The following is a 24,659-nucleotide window of genomic DNA, read 5'->3' as shown; positions in this document are numbered from 1 at the left end:
TAACCCAATTTACAATTGCCATGACTTTACGATGAGGGGAAGAACTTGCATTACCAAGAATGCATCAAAACAAAAATTATTTATTCTTACCTTTCTGAATCACAAAAGAAATCGCAGGCATTCAATGGTGAATCCCCAAAAAGTGGGTTTTTACAGACACGCACTCCAAGACCCGCCATGTTCAATGGGATTTCTTTGTAAGCTGTTCCTAAGAAGCGTACATAAGTAGATATGCGTGTGTATTGCATAAGTGAAAGTATCACATAACTAGAATTGCATTGTGACAACAAAGGAGGAAATATTTAGTTTTGGGTGAGGGACAAGAAAGGAAACTTCAATGCTAATTTAGGTCTCGTTTAGGGCCACCTCTCGAATCACCCTGCAATTTTTACCATAGGTTGTGCTTGGGACGCTGATCAAAACGATATATAGCTTTTCCGGAGGAAGTCCATATTTCCCGAGAAAGGGGTCTTAACATTTTAATGTTCTTATTTGGACAATCATTTAAAAGCTGGAGAGTACTTTTGTTCGCGTAGCACCAGAGCTCCGAATACACGCTCGAATTCCACTCGCGAGTGAAAATTTTTTCGAATTCGAGCAAGTTGAGGGGGATAACTTGCCCCTGTCCCCACCGCCAAACAAAAACTTACCCCACCCCCAAATAAACTAGCCCCACTCCCACCAAAAACATCGGACCCACAAAAAACTACCACCTCCTCCCAAATTTTCACTCGCGAGTAAATCGGAGCTCTGCGTAGCAGACTTTTTTTACACCTTCCCATAAGAGAAAGTCTAAAATCCCCGGCCGAAGGCCGCGTACTTAAAGAAAATGTCAGACGGAATTCCCCCGGAAAAGTTATATATTGTTGTGATTAAGGTCCCAAAGACTACCTATGGTACAAACTTCAGTCCGATACGAGATGTGCCTATAAATAAGGTAATGGTGTTAAGGTAAGACATTTCCGAAATGTCAAGACCCGTATCTCACGAAATATGGACTTCCCCCGGGAAAGCTATAAATCGTTGTAATCAGGCTTCCAAGGGCTACATACAGTAACAATTTCAGCCCGATCCGAGAGAAGCCCCTAACCGAGACTTGTTCCATAATTTTGATAAAATTATCTTAAAATGTGTTGTGTTGGGGCCGGACCATAGGTAGTCCACGGTCGAATGCTGGCTACTTATAGAAAATGGAAAGACCCAAAGAAAAAGAAAATACCCATGTCTTGTGGACATTCCAGCAGAAAACAATACATCAGGATAACTACGCTAAAAATTTCAACCCGATTCGATCTCGTAAGCGAGATTTAAGCATTAACACAAAAGGTAGACACGAACTTTTCATGTGTACCTGATTGGTGTTCTCTAGGCTAACAAATCTAATGTGCCCGATTTTTTATGCAGCCGCCCTGAAACAAAAAGCCAAGAAGAGAAAAACTCAGTATTGAGAAGGTAATTTTTTTCCTCGGGAGAAGCTACTTCCATTGCTCATCGACAGGAACGCAAGAAACCGTCTGACAACCTTCGAGAGACAATCATTGACAAAGCTGACTCTGACGGGAGAATCTCCCACAGTCATTGCTGACTAATCGAAACCGGTCTCCGGAGCGAGGGTGTATGAAGGAGTAGCCCTAAATATTGGCAAATTCGAGGCCTATATCTCAGGAAATATCGGCTATCCAAAACTATCCAAGAAATACATTTATACTGGATTGAATGAAGTGCAAATGTGTTCAAATTTTGCGGAGATGGTATCTGTAGAAATGGACCTAGGGGCCATCAACTCTTCAGTAAACGAGACTAGGGGCCATATACTCCACAGTATGCGAGCCTAGGAGACATATACTCTGCTGTAGACGACCCTAGGGGTCATCTACTCTGCAGTATATGACCCTAGAGTCCATCTACTCCACAGTAGACAACCCTAGGGGAAATCTACTCCACAGTAGACGACCCTAGAGGAAATCTACTCCATCTACTCTACAGTAGTCGACGGCCCTAGGGGCCATCTACTCTACAGTAGACGACCCTAGGGGCCATCTACTCTACATTAGACGATCCTAGGTGCCATATACTCTACAGTAGACGACCCTAGGGACCATTTACTCTACATTAGACGATCCTAGGTGCCATATACTCTACAGTAGACGACCCTAGGGACCATTTACTCTACAGTAGACGACCTTAGGGGCCATCTACTCTACGGTAGACGGCCCTAGGGGCCATCTACTCTACAGTAGACGACCCTAGGGGCCATCTACTCTACAGTAGACGATCGTAGGGGCCATCTACTCTACAGTAGACGACCCTAGGGGCCATCTACTCTACAGTAGACGACCCTAGGGGCCATCTACTCTACAGTAGACGACCCTAGGGGCCATCTACTCTACAGAAGACGACCCTAGGGGCCATCTACTCTACAGAAGACGACCCTAGGGGCCATCTACTCTACAGTAGACGACCCTAGGGGCCATCTACTCTACAGTAGACGACCCTAGGGGCCATCTACTCTACAGTAGACGACCCTAGGGGCCATCTACTCTACAGTAGACGGCCCTAGGGGCCATCTACTCTACAGTAGACGGCCCTAGGGGCCATCTACTCTACAGTAGACGACCCTAGGGGCCATCTACTCTACAGTAGACGACCCTAGAGGCCATCTACTCTACAGTAGACGACCCTAGGGGGCCATTTTCTCTACAGTAGACGACCCTAGGGGCCATCTACTCTACAGTAGACGACCCTAGGGGCCATCTACTCTACAGTAGACGACCCTAGGGGCCATCTACTCTACAGTAGACGACCCTATGGGCCATCTACTCTACAGTAGACGACCCTATGGGGCCATCTACTCTACAGTAGACTACACTAGGGGCCATCTACTCTACTGTAGACGACCCTAGGGGCCATCTACTCTACAGTAGACGACCCAAGGGGCCATATACTCTACAGTAGACGACCCTAGGGGCCATCTACTCTACAGTAGACGACCCTAGGGGCCATCTACTCTACAGTAGACGAACCTAGGGGCCATCTACTCTACAGTAGACGACCCTAGGGGCCATCTACTCTACAGTAGACGACCCTAGGGGCCATCTACTCTACAGTAGACGACCCTAGGGGCCATCTACTCTACAGTAGACGACCCTAGGGGCCATCTACTCTACAGTAGACGACCCTAGGGGCCATCTACTCTTCAGTAGACGATCCTAGGGACCATATACTCTACAATAGACGACGCTACGGCCCATCTACTCTGCAGTAGACAACCCTAGGGGCCTTCTACTCTACAGTAGACGACCCTAGGGGCCATCTACTCTACAGTAGACGACCTTAGGGGCCATCTACTCTACAGTAGACGACGCTACGGGCCATCTACTCTACAGTAGACGACCCTAGGGGCCTTCTACTCTGCAGTAGACGACCCTAGGGGCCTTCTACTCTACAGTAGACGAACCTAGGGGCCATCTACTCTACAGTAGACGACCCTAGGGGCCATCTACTCTACAGTAGACGACCCTAGGGGCCATCTAACTACAGTAGACGACCCTAGGGGCCATCTACTCTACAGTAGACGACCCTAGGGGCCATATACTCTACAGTAGACGACCTTAGGGGCCATTTACTCTACAGTAGACGACCCTAGGGGCCATCTACTCTACAGTAGACGATCCTAGGGACCATTTACTCTACAGTAGACGATCCTAGGGACCATCTACATCACACTAGACGACCCTAGGGGCCATATACTCTACAGTAGACGACCTTAGGGGCCATTTATTCTACAGTAGACGACCTAGGAGCCATTTACTCTACAGTAGACAACCCTAGGGACCATCTACTCTACAGTAGACGACCTTAGGGGCCATCTACTCTACAGTAGACGACCTTAGGGGCCATCTACTCTACAGTAGACGACCCTAGGGCCATCTACTCTACAGTAGACGACCCTAGGGGCCATCTACTCTACAGTAGACGACCCTAGGGGCCATCTACTCTACAGTAGACCACCCTAGGGGCCATTTAATCTACAGTAGACGACCCTAGGGGTCATCTACTCTACAGTAGACGACCCTAGGGGACATCTAATCTACAGTAGACGACCCTAGGGGCCATCTGCTCTACAGTAGACGACCCTAGGGGCCATCTACTCTACAGTAGACGACCCTAGGGGCCATCTACTCTACAGTAGACGACCCTAGGGGCCATCTACTCTACAGTAGACGACCCTAGGGGCCATCTACTCTACAGAAGACGACCCTAGGGGCCATCTACTCTACAGTAGAAGACCCTATGGGCCATCTACTCTACAGTAGACGACCCTAGGGGCCATCTGCTCTACAGTAGACGACCCTAGGGTCCATCTACTCTACAGTAGACGACCCTAGGGGCCATCTACTCTACAGTAGACGACCCTAGGGGCCATCTACTCTGCAATATACGACCCTAGGGGCCATCTACTCTTCAATAGACGACCTTAGGGGCCATCTACTCTACAGTAGACGACCTTAGGGCCATGTACTCTACAGTAGACGACCTAGGGGCCATCTACTTTACAGTAGACGACCCTAGGGGCCATCTACTTTACAGTAGACGACCCTAGGGGCCATCTACTTTACAGTATACGACCCTAGGGGTCATATACTCTACAGTACACACCCCTAGGGGCCATCTACTCTGCAGTACACACCCCTAGGGGCCATCTACTCTGCAGTAGATGACCCTAGAAGCTATCTACTCTTCAGTAAACGACGCTAGGGATCATCTACTCTACGGTAGACTCTACTCACTTGACTCAACTTTTTTACAATTGTAATGTTTTACATTTGCATTTTGTCGGGAAAGCACCTTATACCGTCAATTTGAAAATGTACAAAATACAGGTGTAAAAAATCGAGTTCAATTTTGTAACATAACAATTTGTGGCTGTTGTGTTTTACGACATCAAATGACGACGATGTGTTTTTGTTTTGTAAGCGTTTAGCGCGCTCAGTAACTAAAATGCGGTTTCTAGCAGCCACTTTTCTGCTGCTGTTACAAATGCATTTTTTAATAGATTTATTTTGTTGAGAAGAAAAAGAAAACAAACAAAAATATAAAAAACAAAACCAGTTTTGAAATGTGTGTTTTTAGTTTAAAAACCGAATGGATTAGAATGTTGAAATGAGTGACTGTTAATTATACAAAAAGGTATTCGAAAGATGTAAATTAAAGATTTTTTTTTTTTTAATTCATTTCACTAAACGAGATTTATAAGAGAATGCAAATATGTTTGCTATTTCAATTAATTAATTAAATAATGAAGTGCAGTCAAGTTAATGTATTAATTTTTTAAATGCGGATTTTTTTAAATTTATTTGAAAATTAAATCAGCTTAGATGAGGTTTTGTTAGACACACTTTTGAGCATTTCGTATATGTAAATAACAAACATCTCTATAAAATGCGGCGGAAAATTAACTATAAATACAAGACCCACAGCACTCATTATTAAGAGAAAAAGTCTTCCGTTGTTTCTTCGAGGACGACTTTTGTGGGCCGGGCCACCGATTTTAATGATTTTATATAAATCGGAATAATTATTTCTTATCAGAGTACATGACATGAAATTCAAATGGAATTGTCTTCAATAGCTCGTCGTCGATTTGTATTTAACCATAATTTTGAATGTCACAATTTTGTATTCATTTATAAAATACCATGAATAACCAAAACGAAAAAAATTCCAGACATGCTGGTTGGTGGTGGTATCATATTTCCGTATTTTTTTCAATTTTTATTTTTTGGCATTCAATAATCTATACTTATAGTCTACTTGCTGCTGCCTTGCCTTTCTTCCCATACTTCCCTTTCCAATGCCTCACTCTCATTATTGAGCACGTTGCGGTTTTTTTGCTGAGTAGATACTTCAAAATATGTTCCATACATATAATCTTTGGTAAAAATCACCCAAAATAAGTTATTCAATATCTCAAGTTATATTTTAAGAAATTCTTACGTTCAATTTATCGGTATTGCCGTTTTCGTTCTACACACGAAAGTACTACATACTCGCGTATCGATCGTTGTACATGGGACCCTGATAATTGGTCGAGTTTCTGCTGGTAGATTTTCAACAGAAACAAAATATAAATTCTTTGATTTGAATTATTGCCAATTGATAAGGTTTTCAAATAAATTCATGTCTACAACAACTTTGTTTAATCGATAACAAATTTGGGTTTTTGCTGGTGTTGTTATTGTCGTCTTTGTGTCACATAAAATTGCTGTACTACCAGTCAATTGTTCGTTCGGCTTGGTTGGGCTGGTTGATTGGTCGCGGTCGGTCAACAACCAGAATTTCGTTTATTGCCATTGATTTCATTATTCTTATGGCATTAATTGTGTACGAAACAAGAGTTTCGTTTTCATTTCATATCGGAGCTGTTAATTGAAGCAATGGCATTTTTTGCAATCATTATTATTATTGTAAAATTTAACAGTCGGTGGTTTTGTCGGAGCGATATTGTATGCCCTAATTTTCAACTAACCGAAGTAGAAGGCCCCCTAGTGTCGTCTATTGTAGAGTAGATGCCTCCTAGTGTCATCTATTATAGAGTGGATGGCCCCTAGGGTCGTCTGCTGTAGGGTAGATGGCCCCTAGGGTCGTCTACTGCAGAGTAGATGACCCCTAGGATCGTCTACTGTAGAGTAAATGCCCCTAAGGTCGTCTACTGTATAGAATATGGCCCCTAGTGTTGCATACTGTATAGTAGATGGCCCCTAGGGTCGTTTACTGTAGAGTAGATGGCCCCTAGGGTCGTCTACTGCAGAGTTGATGGCCCCTAGGGTCGTCAACTATTGAGATGGTCCCTAGGATCGTCAACTATTGAGATGGTCCTTCGGGCCGTCCACTGTAGAGTAGATGACTCCTTTGATCGTCTAGTGTAGAGTAGATGGCCCCTAGGGTTGTCTTCTAAGGAACAGATTGCCCCTAGGGTTGTCTACTGTGGAGTAGATGAACCCTAAGGCCGTCTACTGTAGAGTAGATGGCTCCTAGGGTCGTCTACTGTAGAGTAGATGGCCCCTAGGGTCGTCTACTGTAGAGTAGATGACCCCTTTGATCGTCTACCATAGAGTAGTTGGCCCCTAGGGTCGTCTACTGTAAAGTAGAAGCCCCTAGGATCGTCTAGTGTAGAGTAGTTGGCCCCTTTGATCGTCTACTGTAGAGTAGATGACCCCTTTGACCGTCTACCATAGAGTAGATGGCCGCAAGGGTCGTTTACTATAGAGTAGATGACCCCGAGGGTCGTCTACTGCGGCCCCTAGGGTCGTCTACTGTAAAGAAGATGCCCCTAGGTTCGTCTACTGTAAAGTAGATGCCCCCTAGGGTCGTCTACTGTAAAGTAGATGCCCCCTAGGGTCGTCTACTGTAAAGTGTATGCCTCCTAGGGTCGTCTACTGTAGAGTAGATGGCCCCTAGGGTCGTCTACTGTAGAGTAGATGACCCCTTTGATCGTCTACCATAGAGTAGTTGGTCCCTAGGGTCGTCTACTGTAAAGTAGAAGCCCCTAGGATCGTCTAGTGTAGAGTAGTTGGCCCCTTTGATCGTCTACTGTAGAGTAGATGACCCCTTTGACCGTCTACCATAGAGTAGATGGCCGCAAGGGTCGTTTACTATAGAGTAGATGACCCCGAGGGTCGTCTACTGCGGCCCCTAGGGTCGTCTACTGTAAAGAAGATGCCCCTAAGTTCGTCTACTGTAAAGTAGATGCCCCCTAGGGTCGTCTACTGTAAAGTAGATGCCCCCTAGGGTCGTCTACTGTAAAGTGTATGCCTCCTAGGGTCGTCTACTGTAGAGTAGATGACCCCTTTGATCGTCCACTGTAGAGTAGATGACTCCTTTGATCGTCTAGTGTAGAGTAGATGGCCCCTAGGGTTGTCTTCTAAGGAACAGATTGTCCCTAGGGTTGTCTACTGTGGAGTAGATGAACCCTAAGGCCGTCTACTGTAGAGTAGATGGCTCCTAGGGTCGTCTACTGTAGAGTAGATGGCCCCTAGGGTCGTCTACTGTAGAGTAGATGACCCCTTTGATCGTCTACCATAGATGACCCCGAGGGTCGTCTACTGCGGCCCCTAGGGTCGTCTACTGTAGAGAAGATGACCCCTTTGATCGTCCACTGTAGAGTAGATGACACCTTTGATCGTCTACCATAGAGTAGCTGGCCCCTAGGGTCGTCTACTGTAGAGTAGATGACCCCTTTGACCGTCTACCATAGAGTAGATGGCCGTAAGGGTCGTCTACTATAGAGTAGATGACCCCGAGGGTCGTCTACTGCGGCCCCTAGGGTCGTCTACTGTAAAGAAGATGCCCCTAGGTTCGTCTACTGTAAAGTAGATGCCCCCTAGGGTCGTCTACTCTAAAGTATATGCCCCCTAGGGTCGTCTACTGTAAAGTGTATGTCTCCTAGGGTTGTCTACTGTAGAGTAGATGACCCCTTTGATCGTCCACTGTAGAGTAGATGACTCCTTTGATCGTCTAGTGTAGAGTAGATGGCCCCTAGGGTTGTCTTCTAAGGAACAGATTGCCCCTAGGGTTGTCTACTGTGGAGTAGATGAACCCTAAGGCCGTCTACTGTAGAGTAGATGGCTCCTAGGGTCGTCTACTGTAGAGTAGATGGCTCCTAGGGTCGTCTACTGTAGAGTAGATGGCCCCTAAGGTCGTCTACTGTAGAGTAGATGGCCCCTAGGGTCGTCTACTGTAGAGTAGATGGTCCCTAGGGTCGTCTACTGTAGAGTAGATGGCCCCTAGGCTCGTCTACTGAAGGGTATATGGCCCCTAGAGTCTTCTACTGCAGAGAAGATGGCCCTGAGGGTCGCCTATTGTAGAGTAAGTAGATCGCCCCTAGGGTCATCTACTGTATGGTAAGTGGATGGCACCTAGGATCGTCTACTGTAGAGTAGTTGGCCCCTAGGTTCGTCTACTGTAAAGTAGATGCCTCCTAGGATCTACTGTAGAGTAGTTGGCCCCTAGGTTCGTCTACTGTAAAGTAGATGCCTCCTAGGGTCGTCTACTGTAATGTAGATGCTCCTAGGGTCGTCTACTGTAGAGTACATTGCCTCTAGGGTCGTCTGCTGTGGAGTAGATAGCCCCTAGGATCGTCTACTGAAGAATATATGGCCCCTAGAGTCTTCTACTGCAGAGAAGATGGCCCCTAGGGTCGCCTATTGTAGAGTAAGTAGATCGCCCCTAGGTTCGTCTACTGTATGGTAAGTGGATGGTACCTAGGGTCGTCTATAGTAAAGTAGATGCCCCCTGGGGTCGTCTACTGTAAAGTAGATGCCCCCTGGGTCGTCTACTGTAAAGTAGATGCCCCCTGGGTCGTCTACTGTAAAGTAGATGCCCCCTGGGTCGTCTACTGTAAAGTAGATGCCCCATAGGATCGTCTACTGTAGAGTAGTTGGCCCCTAGGGTCGTCTACTGTAAAGTTGATGCCCCCTAGGGTCGTCTACTGAAAAGTAGATGGACCCTAGGGTTGTCTACTGTAAAGTAGATGGCCCCTAGGGTTGTCTGCTATAGAGTAGATGGCCTCTAGGGTTGTCTACTGTAGAGTAGATGACCCCATAGGGTCGTCTACTATAGAGTAGATGGCCTCTAGGGTCGTCTACTGCGGTGTAGATATTCTTAGGGACGTCCACTGTAGATTAGATGGTCCCTAGCCACGCCTAATAGAGAGTAGTTGGTCCCTAGGGTCGTCTACTGTAGAGTAGATGGCCGCTTGGGTCGTCTACTGTAAAGTAGATGCCCCATAGGATCGTCTACTGTAGAGTAGTTGGCCCCTAGGGTCGTCTACTGTAAAGTAGATGCCCCCTAGGCTCGACTACTGAAAAGTAGATGGACCCTAGGGTTGTCTACTGTAGAGTAGATGGCCCCTAGGGTCGTCTACTGTAAAGTAGATGCCCCCTAGGATCGTCTACTGTAGAGTAGATGCCCCCTAGGATCATCTACTGTAGAGTAGTTGGCCCCTATGGTCGTCTACTGTAAAGTAGATGCCCCCTAGGATCGTCTACTATAGAGTAGATGACCCCTTGGGTTATTATTTGAAATATGGTCCTTTTAGCCTTCTTCATTCCTTTCTGGTTTAGGTTCTGCTTCGGAAACGAATTAGACTCCACGTCCTTTGCTTACGGAGTAGAGAACAAGATTCACATTTTTTGTTTCTAAGCTAAGTTCGTCTTTCCAGAAGACGCTGGTATTTCAGTTGGCCCAACCACCTTGGCTTAGTTACAGCCTGACTATGTTTGATTGGGTCTGTCAGTGGAGTAATTAGGCCCACTGTTTATTACACGATACCACAAACGCCTACAAATTTACGCAGGAAATGTCTCAATCCTGCCTTTGCTATTTACGAAAATGTTACTGATTTTTTTATTTTTTTCAAATTAGGGATCTGTTCATAGTACCTTTAGGTCCACACTGTATTTTTTTGTTGTTTTTCTTTTTGTACTGTCATAAGCTGAGGGTATTTAGCTGTATGTAATTATTTTGTACTTGTTTTCAAAATGATTAAAAAATTAGACCACTTTTCAAACTAAGCAATTAAATTGTTAGTTTTAAGGGAACAAACCTATTATTAAAGGTGTTAAATATTTCAGTTTTGCTAATTAGAATGCAATATGTTTTTTTTTCTTCTGATTTAACTCATTTTATAATTACTTCTACATGACCCAACTGACATATGGACGTTGTTGCTGTTGGTACCCTACTAACTTGACGTTATTTGTAATTAAGACATACGTCCAATTATTGGAAATTATTTGTTTAATAAAATTTTAAATTGTTTACAATGATGTTTAATATGACTGAATCATTTCCTCTATAATCAACTTAAATAGACTAAAATAAACAGTTTGTTTTTTATTTGCATATTTTGCTAAACTTCGTTGATAGGTTATTCGTTTATAAAATGATTTTTTGTTTTCAAAGTCAGGGTTATATGTAAATTAGAGTCTCTTTTTTTGTTGGCCCATTTGAATCCGCTGATCCATTTGTTGTTTGTTGCTGCTGCTGCAGCTACGAATGTTGTGGTGAGTCACAATGTTATGTCTGGAGTTTATTGAACTTTATGAAATAAATTCAGTCGGAGGTTTTTTTGGGTTACCTTCCCCCAAAAACGTGCTAAGAGTGATAAATGAATAAAATGCATTAATATTTGTTGGTTTTTGTTCATATTTTGTTTTTTTGCACTAAATTGCAAAAATTTAAAACATACTGGCAAAATCCGGCCATTTCCATGTTAACTTTACTCTCTTACTCTCACACAACATACCACACATGTCATTTCATGTTGTTTTTGGGCACCTGCCACTCTCTCTCCGTCTAAAAATTAAAATTTTTTGTTTTTTCTTTATTGTATTACCTCGTGTTGAAGAATAATAATATTATTGCAAAACACAAAAAGATAAGGTTTCTTGTTAAAAAGTCACTAATCTAAATCTTTATATGAGGGTTTATTGTTTTTCTTTTCTTCCTTTTGGTGTTTGCCATTTCAAGTGCTTAATGACGTTTACACAAATGACGATTGCCAAATGATAATACATAGTGTAATAAGTGAGTGAGCACTTATTGTGGCACTTCTTTTCCCACTCTCACAATTATTTATGATAAGACGGGAGAGAGGCTAAAAGTGAGAGTTTATATTGCATTCATATAATATTTTTTAATATGTAGGCCTCTTTTTTTAGAAGAATTTATTATTATCGCCATCTTCTGTGTGTCAATTGTCGATAAAAATTGTTATCGCCCGAATGTTTTGTTCATTAATCGTTTTATTGTAATTTGTGTGTTTTTTTTTGTGATAAATGCCTGGCCTTATTATGATGGTATTGCGTGTTATGTGATTGTGATTTGGAAAATGAATTGTAAAACAAATCTAAAAACAATTAGGTATAAAGCGTAGATTACAACCTTTCACTTCTCTATTTCAATCATAAATAGCTTAACAATTTCCCACGAACATTCCAGAGGGATAAGAGTTGTGGTAACTTCTATATAATTAGTTACGTATTATTATTCAGTGACATTAATAAGAAATTGTTAGCGTTATAGGTTTCCAATCGGTCATTCTACAATCTCGATGAGTACGTTCTATCAATCTTAAAATGTTTGATTCGTACTCTATATACTCTACAGTAGACGACCCTAGGGACCATCTACTCTACAGTAGACGACCCTAGGGGCCATCTACTCTACAGTAGACGACCCTAGGGGCCATCTACTCTACAGTAGACGACCCTAGGGGTCATTTACTCTACAGTAGACGACCCTAGGGGTCATCTACTCTACAGTAGACGACCCTAGGGGCCATCTACTCTACAGTAGACGGCCCTAGGGGCCATCTACTCTACAGTAGACGACCCTAGAGGCCATCTACTCTACAGTAGACGACCCTAGGGGTCATCTACTCTACAGTAGACGACCCTAGAGGCCATCTACTTACAGTAGACGACCCTAGGGGCCATCTACTCTTCAGTTGATGACCCTAGAGGCCATCTACTCTACAGTAGACGACCCTAGGGGCTATCTACTCTACAGTAGACGACCCTAGGGCCTATCTACTCTACAGTAGACGACCCTAGGGGCCATCTACTCTACAGTAGACGACCCTAGGGCCTATCTACTCTACAGTAGACGACCCTAGGGGCCATCTACTCTACAGTAGACGACCCTAGGGCCTATCTACTCTACAGTAGACGACCCTAGGGCCCAACTACTCTACAGTAGACGACCCTAGGGCCCAACTACTCTACAGTAGACGACCCTAGGGGCTATAGTAGACGACCCTAGGGCCCAACTACTCTACAGTAGACGACCCTAGGGGCCATCTACTCTTCAGTAGACGACCCTAGGGGCCATCTACTCTTCAGTAGACGACCGTAGGGGCCAACTACTCTTCAGTAGACGACCCTAGGGGCCATCTACTCTTCAGTAGACGACCCTAGGGGCCATCTACTCTTCAGTAGACGACCCTAGGGGCCATCTACTCTTCAGTAGACGACCCTAGGGGCCATCTACTCTTCAGTAGACGACCCTAGGGGCCATCTACTCTTCAGTAGACGACCCTAGGGGCCTTCTACTCTTCAGTAGACGACCCTAGGGGCCATCTACTCTTCAGTAGACGACCCTAGGGGCCTTCTACTCTTCAGTAGACGACCCTAGGGGCCATCTACTCTTCAGTAGACGACCCTAGGGGCCATCTACTCTTCAGTAGACGACCCTAGGGGCCATCTACTCTTCAGTAGACGACCCTAGGGGCCATCTACTCTTCAGTAGATGACACTAGGGGCCATCTACTCTTCAGTAGACGACCCTAGGGGCCATCTACTCTTCAGTAGACGACCCTAGGGGCCATCTACTCTTCAGTAGACGACCCTAGTGGCCATCTACTCTTCAGTAGACGACCCTAGGGGCCATCTACTCTTCTGTAGACGACCCTAGGGACCATCTACTCTTCAGTAGACGACCCTAGGCGCCATCTACTCTTCAGTAGACGACCCTAGGGGCCATCTACTCTAAAGTAGGTTACGCTAGGGGCCATCTACTCTTCAGTAGACGACCCTAGGGGCCATCTACTCTAAAGTAGATGACCCTAGGCGCCATCTACTCTACAGTAACAATTCTAGAGGCCATCTAATCTACAGTAGATTACCCTAGAGGCCATCTACTCTACAGTAGATGACCCTAGAGACCATCTACTCTACAGTAGACGACCTTAGGGGCCATTTACTCTACAGTAGATGGACCTAGAGGCCAATTACTTTACAGTAGATGACCCTAGAGGCCATCTACTCTACAGTAGACGACCCGAGGGGCCATCTACTCTAAAGTAGATGATCTTAGGGGTCAGCTTAGGGGCCATACACTCTCAAGAAGACGACACTAGGGGCCATCTGCTCTACTATAGACGCTAGGGGCCGTTTACTCCACCGTAGACGACCCTAGTGGCGATCTACAATCCAAGGAACCATCATCTACAATCCAAGGAAATCCAAAGTTCCTCACGCACCCTTATTCTGGAAGCCAAATTGGTCTTCACTTTTTCGAACCACTCTATTATATTATAAACACATTGTATGTAGTAAGAAAAAACTTTTTTTTACAAAAAAATTTTGTATTCAAAATTGATCATAACTCGCGTGCGTTCTCATTGAAAAACAACAACAAATACAAGAAGACGAAAGACATAAATTAACAAATAATGCCTTATTATTAAACCAATACAAATTAATATTATTATTCCCTCCCAACCCCACCCAAACAATTAGAATTCAATTCCAAGGCAAAGTGAGTTTTTTTTTCGTAATAATAAAATAAATAATAAATTAACAACAATTTACATTAAATAAAATACTACAAACATTAAGCACAATAAGTTATCAAATAAACCAAACGGAGAATTCAAATTCACTTAAAATTAACCAAACATCGACAAGTCGTTCGTTACGCTATCCATTTTTCCGCCCAATTACTTTAATGTCGTTAGAAAATAATTATTTGACAATTTCATCGGCCGCACATTTTGCTGCATTTCCACAGACAAATGAACGATAGAGGAGAAGTAACTGTAACAGGTAGGTGTTTGGCCAAGCCTATTTTTTATTATTTTTTAACTTATAAAGAGCCTCCCCCCACTTTAAACAAGTCACAAATAGTTGGAAATGTCAGAAGCCGTTATGAAAGATACAGCCATTAAAGATTAAAGCTCTCAAACTGTAATGTTTGTGTTAGTTATGTTATCTAGGCTCCTATTGGTCGAATCTCCTTTAACATTTCTTTCAATTTCTATAAATAAATATCCAATATTTTCATATAAACATCCCCATAATTGCAAAAACCCACGTAATATTTGGACAAATTGCGTGTTTTGGTGCTTGGTGAACTTCCTTGCAGATGTTTGACGTTTCTATACAACGAATGTATGTAGGTGGGAGTAAACTGTATATGATTTTTAACACATTTTTGGTATTGTTGTAGATTGGTATGTAAATCAGGTTCTCTTCGTTTTTAAAACGGCCAAGACACAACAGTAGCGCTTACGGCATGCAAATTACGTACGTCATACATGCAATGCATACAAAATTATATGCTAATGATGATGATAATGATGATGGATGGGGTTAGCTGAGAGAATGTGATATTTCACAGAGTACATAAGCACCTACAAACATACATACATACATGTGCAAAAAAGTCATGTGCAATAATGCAGGTCAAGTGTTTTCGAAAAATAAATAAACAGATTTTATTTATAGTGACATTTAAGGGCTAAAAAATGTCATTACTGAAGGTTTATTGTTTGCTTAAAAACGAATGGTATTGAAAGTAATGGGCATTAAAATAAATGTAAACATTTGTATAACAGTCGTTAGATCGTTTTAAATGGCTTCTAATGACACAATTAAAATAATTATATCATAGGTACATATTTATAATGATCATTTAATGCTTATAAGGAAGTAATGAAATGTTCTTGGAGATCATAAGTCATTCAATGCCACGGCCACTTGTAGCTTTGCTTTTCCAATTTGAAATACGGGATTTTTTGATCTCGTCTTCCACTTGTTTGCTTTATCGAAACCGCCTTGACCTTTCAGTTCTGCGTGTACCGCCATGTGGCCCGTATTTATACGCCTTTTTAGCTGGTTCATTGTCGCTTATTCTTATGACATGGCCAAGCAAACGCAATTGTTGTATGTAGATACTTTTAACTAGAGTTGTGTAGTTCCGGAACGAACTAGTTCCAAGGAACTATTCCGGACAAGGAACTATTGGAACTATATCCGGCTCTTTCATTTATATAGTTCCTTTAGTTCATATAGTTCCAGCCGTACATATAATTCCTTTCAATTATATAATTCATTTTCTTTCTTCGATCTTTCACGTTTGGTTCCTTCATCATTCAGATGCGGCCACATTGTTAAATAAATGTAAATTACATCCTCGTAACATTGCTGCAATTTATTTATTTTTATGTCAATTCATCCACCAAAAAATGAAAACAAAAAGAAAGAGAATGATGCGTTAAACTACTTCATTCTCGGAACTATTTGGAATGAAGGAAATAAAAAGAACGAGGAACGAGAAAGTGGCATTGAACTATAACGGTCACGGAACTATTTGGAATGAAGGAAATAAAAAGAGCGTGGAACGAGAAAGATGCATTGAACTATATCGCACTCGGAACTATTTGAAACTATATTAAGGAACTAGTTCCTTTTGGCAAAAGGAACTAGAAAGATCGATCCGCTCCAGGAACTATATTGCCCAACTCTACTTTTAACTATACTTATGTGGTTGTATAGCCGTGGTTCATACGACGCACAGTGGTTCAGAATCGCTTTTTCATGGTCAAAACTCTGTAACTTTTAACCGGATAGAAATATTTTCCTATTTTTTCTTGTTCGACATTTAACACAATCGGCTATCCGATGCATCAAACACGATCAAATTTTGTCTAGCAGTTGTAGAGGTATTCAAAATTGAAATTTTGAGATTTTTTTTTTTTCATTTTTTAAGGCAAAACAAACGACAAACCGTGGCAGCTGGAGTTCATCAGCTGCAATAGAGGGATGATAAAAACCGAGAACCGCATTCACACGAATGCTATCCAAACCTGGTGTTCTATTTTATCATTGGACCTCTCCCTATAGATCATGGAGATCCCTCTTGACAAGACTGGGTGAGGGTAACACCCGAGCAAGTACTGCAAATAGAGCGTGTCATTGCGTTTCCGTTTCTTCATGCAGATGGTTCACTGAAAAAATGAGAAGGCACCCTGTTGCAGTTCTTAGGGTGGCATTCTGACAGGTTTGAATATTTTTTCCATCGCCCTGCATTTATATTCGCGGACCAAACGGGCGCCGCATAGCTTATCACAGAACGACCTATCGCGTTATATGTGGCCAACAAGGTTACCTCAAGTACTGCCGGCTAGCAACTTGAGGAACTTATTCATACAATTCAGCTTGTCAGAGATGGCGCGGACGAGAGGAACATACTGTTGGATGTGGCCTCTAGAAGTGAGGAGAGTTCTGATGGAGAAGAGGAAGGTAAAAGAGCGAAGTTGGGTACGCCAATTAAAGGGTGCTATGGGAGAGTCGGCGTCGACGTCAGGTTCCTCTGCTGCGGTTGGTAGCTTAAGTGTGCCCGTTGCTCCGCAAAAGGTGTTGGAGAATGTAGACAGTGCTGCGTCAGCTAGTGCTGTTGTTGGGTCAGCTAGTGTTGTTGGTGGTTGGTGGTCAGCAGCGGGAGGAGGAAGAGAGGTGTAGTCAAATCGGTGTGTGGAGTTTCTGTGTTGGAAATGAAGAGAGTGTGTGACTGCTACCTGGGATGTGGGTGATGACAGACAAGCGAAAATTAACTTGGTTCTGGAGTGCACGGAGAGGGCTGCCGAGAAATTATGTAATGAAGGTGTTTACATCAGATGGCATCGTTTCACGGCTCGGATGCAGGATGTGGTAGCATCTTGATATACATAGGTGTTTGTCATTCGACCACAGAGTCCGGGACTGTAGATTAGTCGGACGTTTGTCCTAGGTGTGGTGGCACTGGCCACCTTATGATGTCTCTGGGGTATCCAGTTTTAGCTGGGCTGGTGGCTAGGGCGAACGCTCGACACTAATATGCGGGTTGTCCAATACAACTGTCAGCGGTCGGCGAGTGTGACGGAGGAGCTGGGACAAGCGTTACTGAAACTGTAGGGACGGCTGTGTGAGAGGATTACCGGGGAGTATGATGGTCTTTACGGACCAGAATTGTGACTCTGATATAGTTGTGGGGGACAGTGACATGGACGTGACAGTCTTATCTCCCTTCTTGTGGACGGGGCACAGGATAGTCAGGTTCCAATCGTCGGGTACTCGTTCTTCCTGCCAGATGGTGCTAACTAGTTGATGAATACACCTTATCAGCGTGTCGCCTCCGGTTTTGAACAGCTCGGCTGGTAAGCCATCGGCCCCTGCTGCCTTATTATTCTTCAGCCGATTTATTGCCGATTTATCAGTTACCAAATTACCTTGCTGGTCTCTACAGGAGGATGTGCCTGTACCAAAGCCATCAGTTTGATGCTTGACTCTTTGGTAGAATTTTCGGTCTTCATTCTGGCTTCTGTACATCTTGATTTTTCCACACTCTCTCTTTTCCATCTCTCTCTTTTTCCTGCGGAAAAGACGTTTCTCTTCTCTCCTTTTCTCCCTGTATCTCTCTCGTGCCCTATATGCCGCATTTTTCTCTTCGGTGGCAGCACGACAGTCCTTTTCATACCATGGATTCCTTGGTGGAGGTCTCTGCTATCAAAGTATGGATTTTGCGGCTGTTTGCATGGAGTGGGCAATGCTTTGCCATTGCGCTGATATGTTATCGGGATGAGGAGTGCTTTGATTAAGCAATTGGGCTAGTTGAGTGGAATATGCTGTGGCTATCTGTTGTGATTGCAGCTTACCGATGTCTAACTTTCGTGTTGTGTCTGTTCGTGCTTTGTTTGCTACGTTTAAGCGGGTGCGTACCTTTGCTGCAACAAGGTAGTGGTCCGAATCAATGTTTGCGCCTCGGAACGATCGTACATCCAACACGCTCGATGAATGTCTTCCATCTATCAGAACATGATCAATTTGATTTCTTGTTTTCTGATCTGGAGACAGCCTGGTGCCCTTATGAATATCGAGATGATTAAATCTGGTACTGCTAACTACCATGTTTTTGCAGCTGCAAAGTCGATCAGCCCCATACCATTGTCAGATCTTTCACTGTGGAGACTGAATTTCCCGACTGTTGGGCCAAAGATATTCTCCTTTAAAATCGCCTAGAATAATTTTAATGTCATGGGCAGGGCAACGGTCATAAGTTTCTTCAAAGCGCTCATAAAATATATCTTTGGTCAGTTCGTCCTTGTCTTCAGTGGGTGCATGAGCGCAAATAAAGCTGATGTTGAAGAATTTTGCTTTTATTCGAATTGTAGCAAGTCTTTCATTCACTGGTGTAAAGCTGGAGACCAGGTGTTTTAACCTCCGACAAACTACAAATCCGCAACCAAACTCATGCTTTATGTCATGGCAGCTATAATACAGTGCGTCACCTTTAGGTGTTGTTGGGACGCCTTTCCCAATCCATCGTATTTCCTGTATGGCAGTAATATCGGCCTTGTACTTTTCAAGTACGTCTGCCAATGCGAAGACAGCACCTTCTCTATAAAGAGTGCGATCGTTCCAGGTGCAGATTCGCAGATCATGGTCCTTAAAACGTTTGCGGGGTTCGTCAACTTTAGAGGTGTTTGTTTTTCTTTTCTTTCGTTTTTTCATATTTGGCTGTTTTTTCTAGAGGAGGGTTACTAACCCGACGCCCAAACCCAGGTTTTTAATGTTCTTATGGGTGAACGCGCGGCACATGTTAGGTCACTACTTTTAACGGGTGTTAAAGGCAGTTCCCCAGGTGACACCCGTGCTGATGTATGGTTCCTAAGCCTGGGTACTTGCCCAAGCAGATAGGGCAGTGCTTGGCGTGTTTGAGAGAAAAATTCTTCGAAAGATCTACGGAACGATCTGCGTTGACGTCGACGTCGTATGAACCACGAGCTGTATCTGCTATACAACGACATCAATATTGTTAAACGTATCGAGATGCAGCGTTTGGCTAGGCCATATAATAAGAATGAGCGATGATGAACCCGCTAAAAAGGCGTATAAATTCGAGCCACATGGCGGTGCACGCAGAATTGGCAGGCCAAAGAGTAGATGGCGCAAACAAGTGGATGAAGAGATGACAAGACGTGGTATTCCAAAAAGCGAAGCACGAAACAGAGAGAGTTGGAGATCTTTTTATAGTTCGGTCTATGGAACAAATGTTCTGTAATGGACCAGCTAAGTAACATTATATTAAAACTCTACCAGATAGGTGTGTCGAATAAATTGATTACATTAATCGAAAACATATACAACAATACACACTCTGCAGTTTGGAACGGAAGAGAACGTTCGGAGTACTTTGATACAACTAAGGGGGTAAAACAAGGATGTCTCTTGTCGCCATTATTATTTAGCCTTTATATAAATTACCTGCACGATTATATTGAAGGTGGACTGTTTGTGGACAACATTAACGTTCGAATACTCCTATAAGCAGATGATATTGTCATTTTAGCAGATTTGCTGAATTTTCAGTTGCAGGGTTTTACACACCCGTCGTCGCTTCTACGTCTTCTATAAATCATACACGCAGCTTTTTTTTTTTGAAATAAGCGAGAGCCTTGTTGTTACGCTCTTTGAAAAAAATCCTCTCTCCACCCATAAAAAATATGTTGGTACCCAAACAAATAAATTGAGATATGTTTAAAAATGTTGCAAACATATTGTTTGGACTAAACAAGATATGTTTGGATCCAAAAATATATATGTTTGCAACCAGTCCCAAACATATATTTTTTTGGATCCAAACATATTTCTAACACATACTTTTCTGCGTGTATTTACCCCGCGGTTAAAACACTGACACTGTGCACTGTGGTGTAGGGTGTCTTACTCGTTTTTTTATTTGTGCTAAACGACTTCTTCGATTAAAATATAAATTTTAATGATCACCATAAGGAAATCAGTTTAATGTTTAAATAAAATCTTTATTTCGTGAGTTTATTACGTGAGAAATTGTTTAAAAAATATCTCTACATTTATTTTACTTGGAAACACTATTTTGAGTATTTACGTTATTCTACATTGAATAGTTTTTATAAGATCTTTGAACTACAACAATGATGACTGGTATTTAGGATATAAAATCTGATATGAGTTTCCAATAATAGTTAATAGTGTGCCATTCAAGAGCCATTCATTAATCATATAAATCACATTCATTCCAAGTAAAATAGACTTGAAAGATACGACGATGACGACGATTCATCGTTATTACTTTGTACAACATTTGTAATTAGGTCTGTCTGTGTGTCTCTTCTGTGCAATAAAAGATGTGTAATCACATTCTGTGTTTGTGTTGTGTCTAATAAAAATATCTGGCGCGATAGCATTTCTATGACATGGAGACGGTGTTTTCGCAGCCTTGAACAAGAGTAGAAAATTGCCAGCACACGATTCCCTATTTGTTCAATAAAACTTGGAATGTTTAGTTTTTTTTTTTTTTGGTATGACAGAATTCAGTCACTTTGTTCCAAAAGTGCATTGTTTACGAATTTATCCATTGTCAAGAAATTCATAATGGCAAATAACCATTATTTGCTTAATTTAATTTTTTTTGTGTAAAAATCGAAATTTATTGCAAAGACAAAAGAAGAAAAAAAAAAACACATGTACTCGTTTTAAACGGGCTATTAACAAATACTAAAGTCAATAAGCAGGTGTTAAAGATAACACAAACTTTAAGAACACATCTACATAGGTATCGTCGTATCGTTCGTTTTGTTTCCAAAGCTTGGCATAGCTCAAAATATATGAAACATTTTGAAAACAATATGCGACACAAGAGTATGTGGAAACTTCATCTCCAGACTTCTATTTTATTTCTATAATTTATTTTTCTAAACCTCAATTTGTCTCTTTAAAAAACAACGTCCTAATTTTAATCATTTTCTCTTTGTTTTTCCAGATAAGAAACCATGCTTTGGTTTACTCAACCCCAATGAAGAAGATGAAATGAAAATAACCGGCTATCGCCGGTCATCGCTGCGCACCGCCCTCTGTTGGCTATGCATTTGCTTGACCGGCGGTCTGCTGCGTTTGATATTGCATTGGTGGCGCCACTGGTATCTAATGGCAACCCATGAAATTTGCAGCTTGGAAGAAGCCGACAAAGTTCTGGTACAAGAAGATTACAAGGGCAACCATAAAATCTACTATGTCAAGGAGATACAAAATTTAGATATTAATACCTTAAGGTGGGTAGACAAATAATATGGGAATTATAGTAAAACTTATGTTGCAATGCACACACATTTTTGTTGTAATTTTTTCTTTTTAGACAAGAACAGCTGAAGGCAGCCAAACAGCAAAAATCATCGTCGCCAGCAAGAAATTCAACGGCAACAACAACTGCGGAAGTCAATAAAGCGGATCTAGCCAATGGTGGTTGTAATAATGTTGTTGATAGTGATGTTGCTGCTGTCGATGTGGATGAACGGAATTTCCATTTGTCAATGCATTTTGCAACTGGACAATTTAAATGTGAGTCAAGCTAAATTTTCTTATTTCTAATAAAGGGGTTACTTCGCAATGTTTAATTCAAACTTTGATAAGTTCGGAGTTCATATGGGTGCAATCCTTCGGGGACCTACATCCATCCATCCCCAAAATTGTTAAAAAATGTTTAATGATATTCAGTTTAAGTGCTGTTCGAGAATCATTTTGATTTTTTACCGAATGCAGACCTTATGGCCGTGAATGCAATGTTATAATTTTTTCGCGGGCAAGTCCGTACTTCCAAAAAGGTGTAAATGAACACTGCTGCCACCAACTAAAATTAATTATGTGCACGATGTCTTAAGACACGCCGTTCGGACTCGGTGATACAAAATAGGTCCCACATCTTTGAGCGAATATTAATTGGCGTGCACTTATTGATATGATAGAAGTCTCACTTGTCCCTTCGGGGATGTTGTGGAAACATATGTATTTCCCGATTCAAATGATATATTTTATTCGTGTCCAAGTTCAAACCATTTGATTATATGACTTGCCCGAAACTTTGTAAATCGTATGAAAGGCTTCGGATAAGTCAAGCGCCACCATCACTGTTCTATCGCACGGCCGTCTCTGGTTGAGTCCTTGACAAATATGTGTGCTAATGGCGTGCAGCGCAGTTGTCGTGCTGTGCTGCTTACGGAATCCATGCTGATTATCGGCAACTTGGTAGATATTTCTGATACTGGGGAGGACTAAGGCCTCAAGGGTCTTTGCTACGGGCGACAAAAGCGAAATCGGCCTGTACGATTCACTTTTGCTGGCATCCTTGCGGGGCTTCCGTAGTAGGACCACCCTGCCCATTTTCCAGACTTCGGGAACAATGAGGGTGGATAGAGACAAGTTGAGAACTTTAGTGAGATACTCCACTCCCGGCTCATTCAGCTGCTTCAGCATTACCATGGAGATTCCATCAGGGCCAAACGCTTTGAATGATTTACCGTTCCTGATGGCATTGGCAACATCATCCATCGTAAATTGTGATGGTTCCTCCTCGGCAGGAAGATATCTGATGCGACGTGTTCGACAAACTGTCGATTGAAATAACTTGCACACCTCTTTGGGTCAGTCAACGTAACGTCGCCAAACGTGACTGAGGTCCTATCTTCCCTTCTTTCAGGGTTCGAAAGTTACTTAACCGTTGTCCACAATTCACCTATACCGGCTCCAATGTTGCAACTCTTCAGATGATTTAACCACTTGTTCCGCTTATGCTCACCGACCAGCCTGTTAACTTCCAGTGTCAGATCCCTGACTCTAGGGTCATTGGGGTTGGTTCGGCGAAGCTCATCACGCTCATTTGCTAATTCGGGTATTCGACCAGCAGGGATATGGCGAGCGGTTGCAGCAGTGATGATGTCTTGGAACGTCCTTTCAGCTACCCGAACATCAGAAGGATTGGGCAGTTCTCTGAAGCGGTGATTGGTGAACTCTCTGAAACGCGGTCAATCATCTTTCTTATGATTGACGAATGTGCGGCGTTCAGAGGTAATGAAATCCAAGGATCCAAGGGAAATGACGGGTTCAGACCAGGTGACACGATGGTTATGTCTGGCGAGCTGTGACACTCTCCTCTAATTCTGGTAGGGGGGTCCTCATTAACCGTGCAAAACGTAGAGCTGTCAATCTGCTCAGCCAGCGCTGTACCTTTCTGGTCGTTTCCGAGGGCTGTCTGCCACATCTTATGATGCGAAGTAAAGTCCCCCAGGACCAGACGATTATGACCTTCCAAAATCGGGCTAATGTTGGGCACGTAATCTGAGATACTCATGAAATCTACTACGACTATCTACGACCTTACCTCGGAGTCCATTGCAATTAAATTGCAAAAAGGATGCATTTTCTGAGATTGGGACAACAACGGCTGGTGTTAAAGGCTGCATGTGCGGTTGTTGTCGAGGAGACTGCGGGGGAGTCTCATAATCAGATGACGAGGGAGATTCATAATCCGATGACTACTCACTGGGGACTGTATTCACACAGCATGCAGCAACATAGTCCCTGTCGTAGTCCCTCACGTGGACAAGTCCAGAGCAACCCCTTAGATGCACCCACTCCTGATATCTATTGCATCTCACCGAAGGCTGGATGTGGGTGAAGATGCGGATGTGACAAACCGAGCACAAATATATTGGTCCTGGATTTTTCTTCGTCCCGGCACGGACCAAAGGGATTCAGAGCAGGCATTCCGCGATATGCTGCTCCCAACACAGAAAAACGAAACAAATACAAACATATGTACACTGAGGTGGCAGCCGCTGGCCGGAACAATGATGTTGTGTAGTTCCCGGTCAATCCGCTGCCGTTAAATTGAAAATGAGTGGTGTACACTATTAACACGACAACTACCGAAAGGAGTGATTGTCATTGGTCCAAACTTTGCACTTAGTAATATTTCTCTTAAAGTTAAATCGTGCTCTAAAATGTATCGGACAACTTATTGGG

At 42.9% G+C, this 24,659-nt stretch overlaps 1 protein-coding gene across 5 annotated transcripts in view; it reads left to right on the top strand.

Moving 5' to 3' along the window:
• anne (polyamine-transporting ATPase anne boleyn) overlaps positions 1–24,659 on the top strand; it is a 91,562-nt gene that overhangs the window by 54,163 nt on the left and 12,740 nt on the right. For 2 of the 5 annotated variants that reach the window (XM_073992828.1, XM_073992829.1), the window contains exons 3-4: positions 21,625–21,913; positions 21,997–22,199. In XM_073992828.1, coding sequence (XP_073848929.1) covers positions 21,625–21,913; positions 21,997–22,199 — 492 coding nt within the window. Of the gene's footprint in view, positions 1–14,303; positions 14,610–21,624; positions 21,914–21,996; positions 22,200–24,659 lie in introns of all 5 variants that reach the window. The other 3 variants (XM_073992831.1, XM_073992830.1, XM_073992832.1) reach the window with 3 other exon arrangements.

The sequence above is a fragment of the Musca autumnalis genome, unplaced genomic scaffold, assembly GCF_047663935.1.
Source record: "Musca autumnalis isolate F117 unplaced genomic scaffold, ASM4766393v1 scaffold_5, whole genome shotgun sequence".
Lineage (NCBI taxonomy): Eukaryota > Metazoa > Arthropoda > Insecta > Diptera > Muscidae > Musca > Musca autumnalis.
This window is presented reverse-complemented; position numbering and strand designations above follow the sequence as displayed.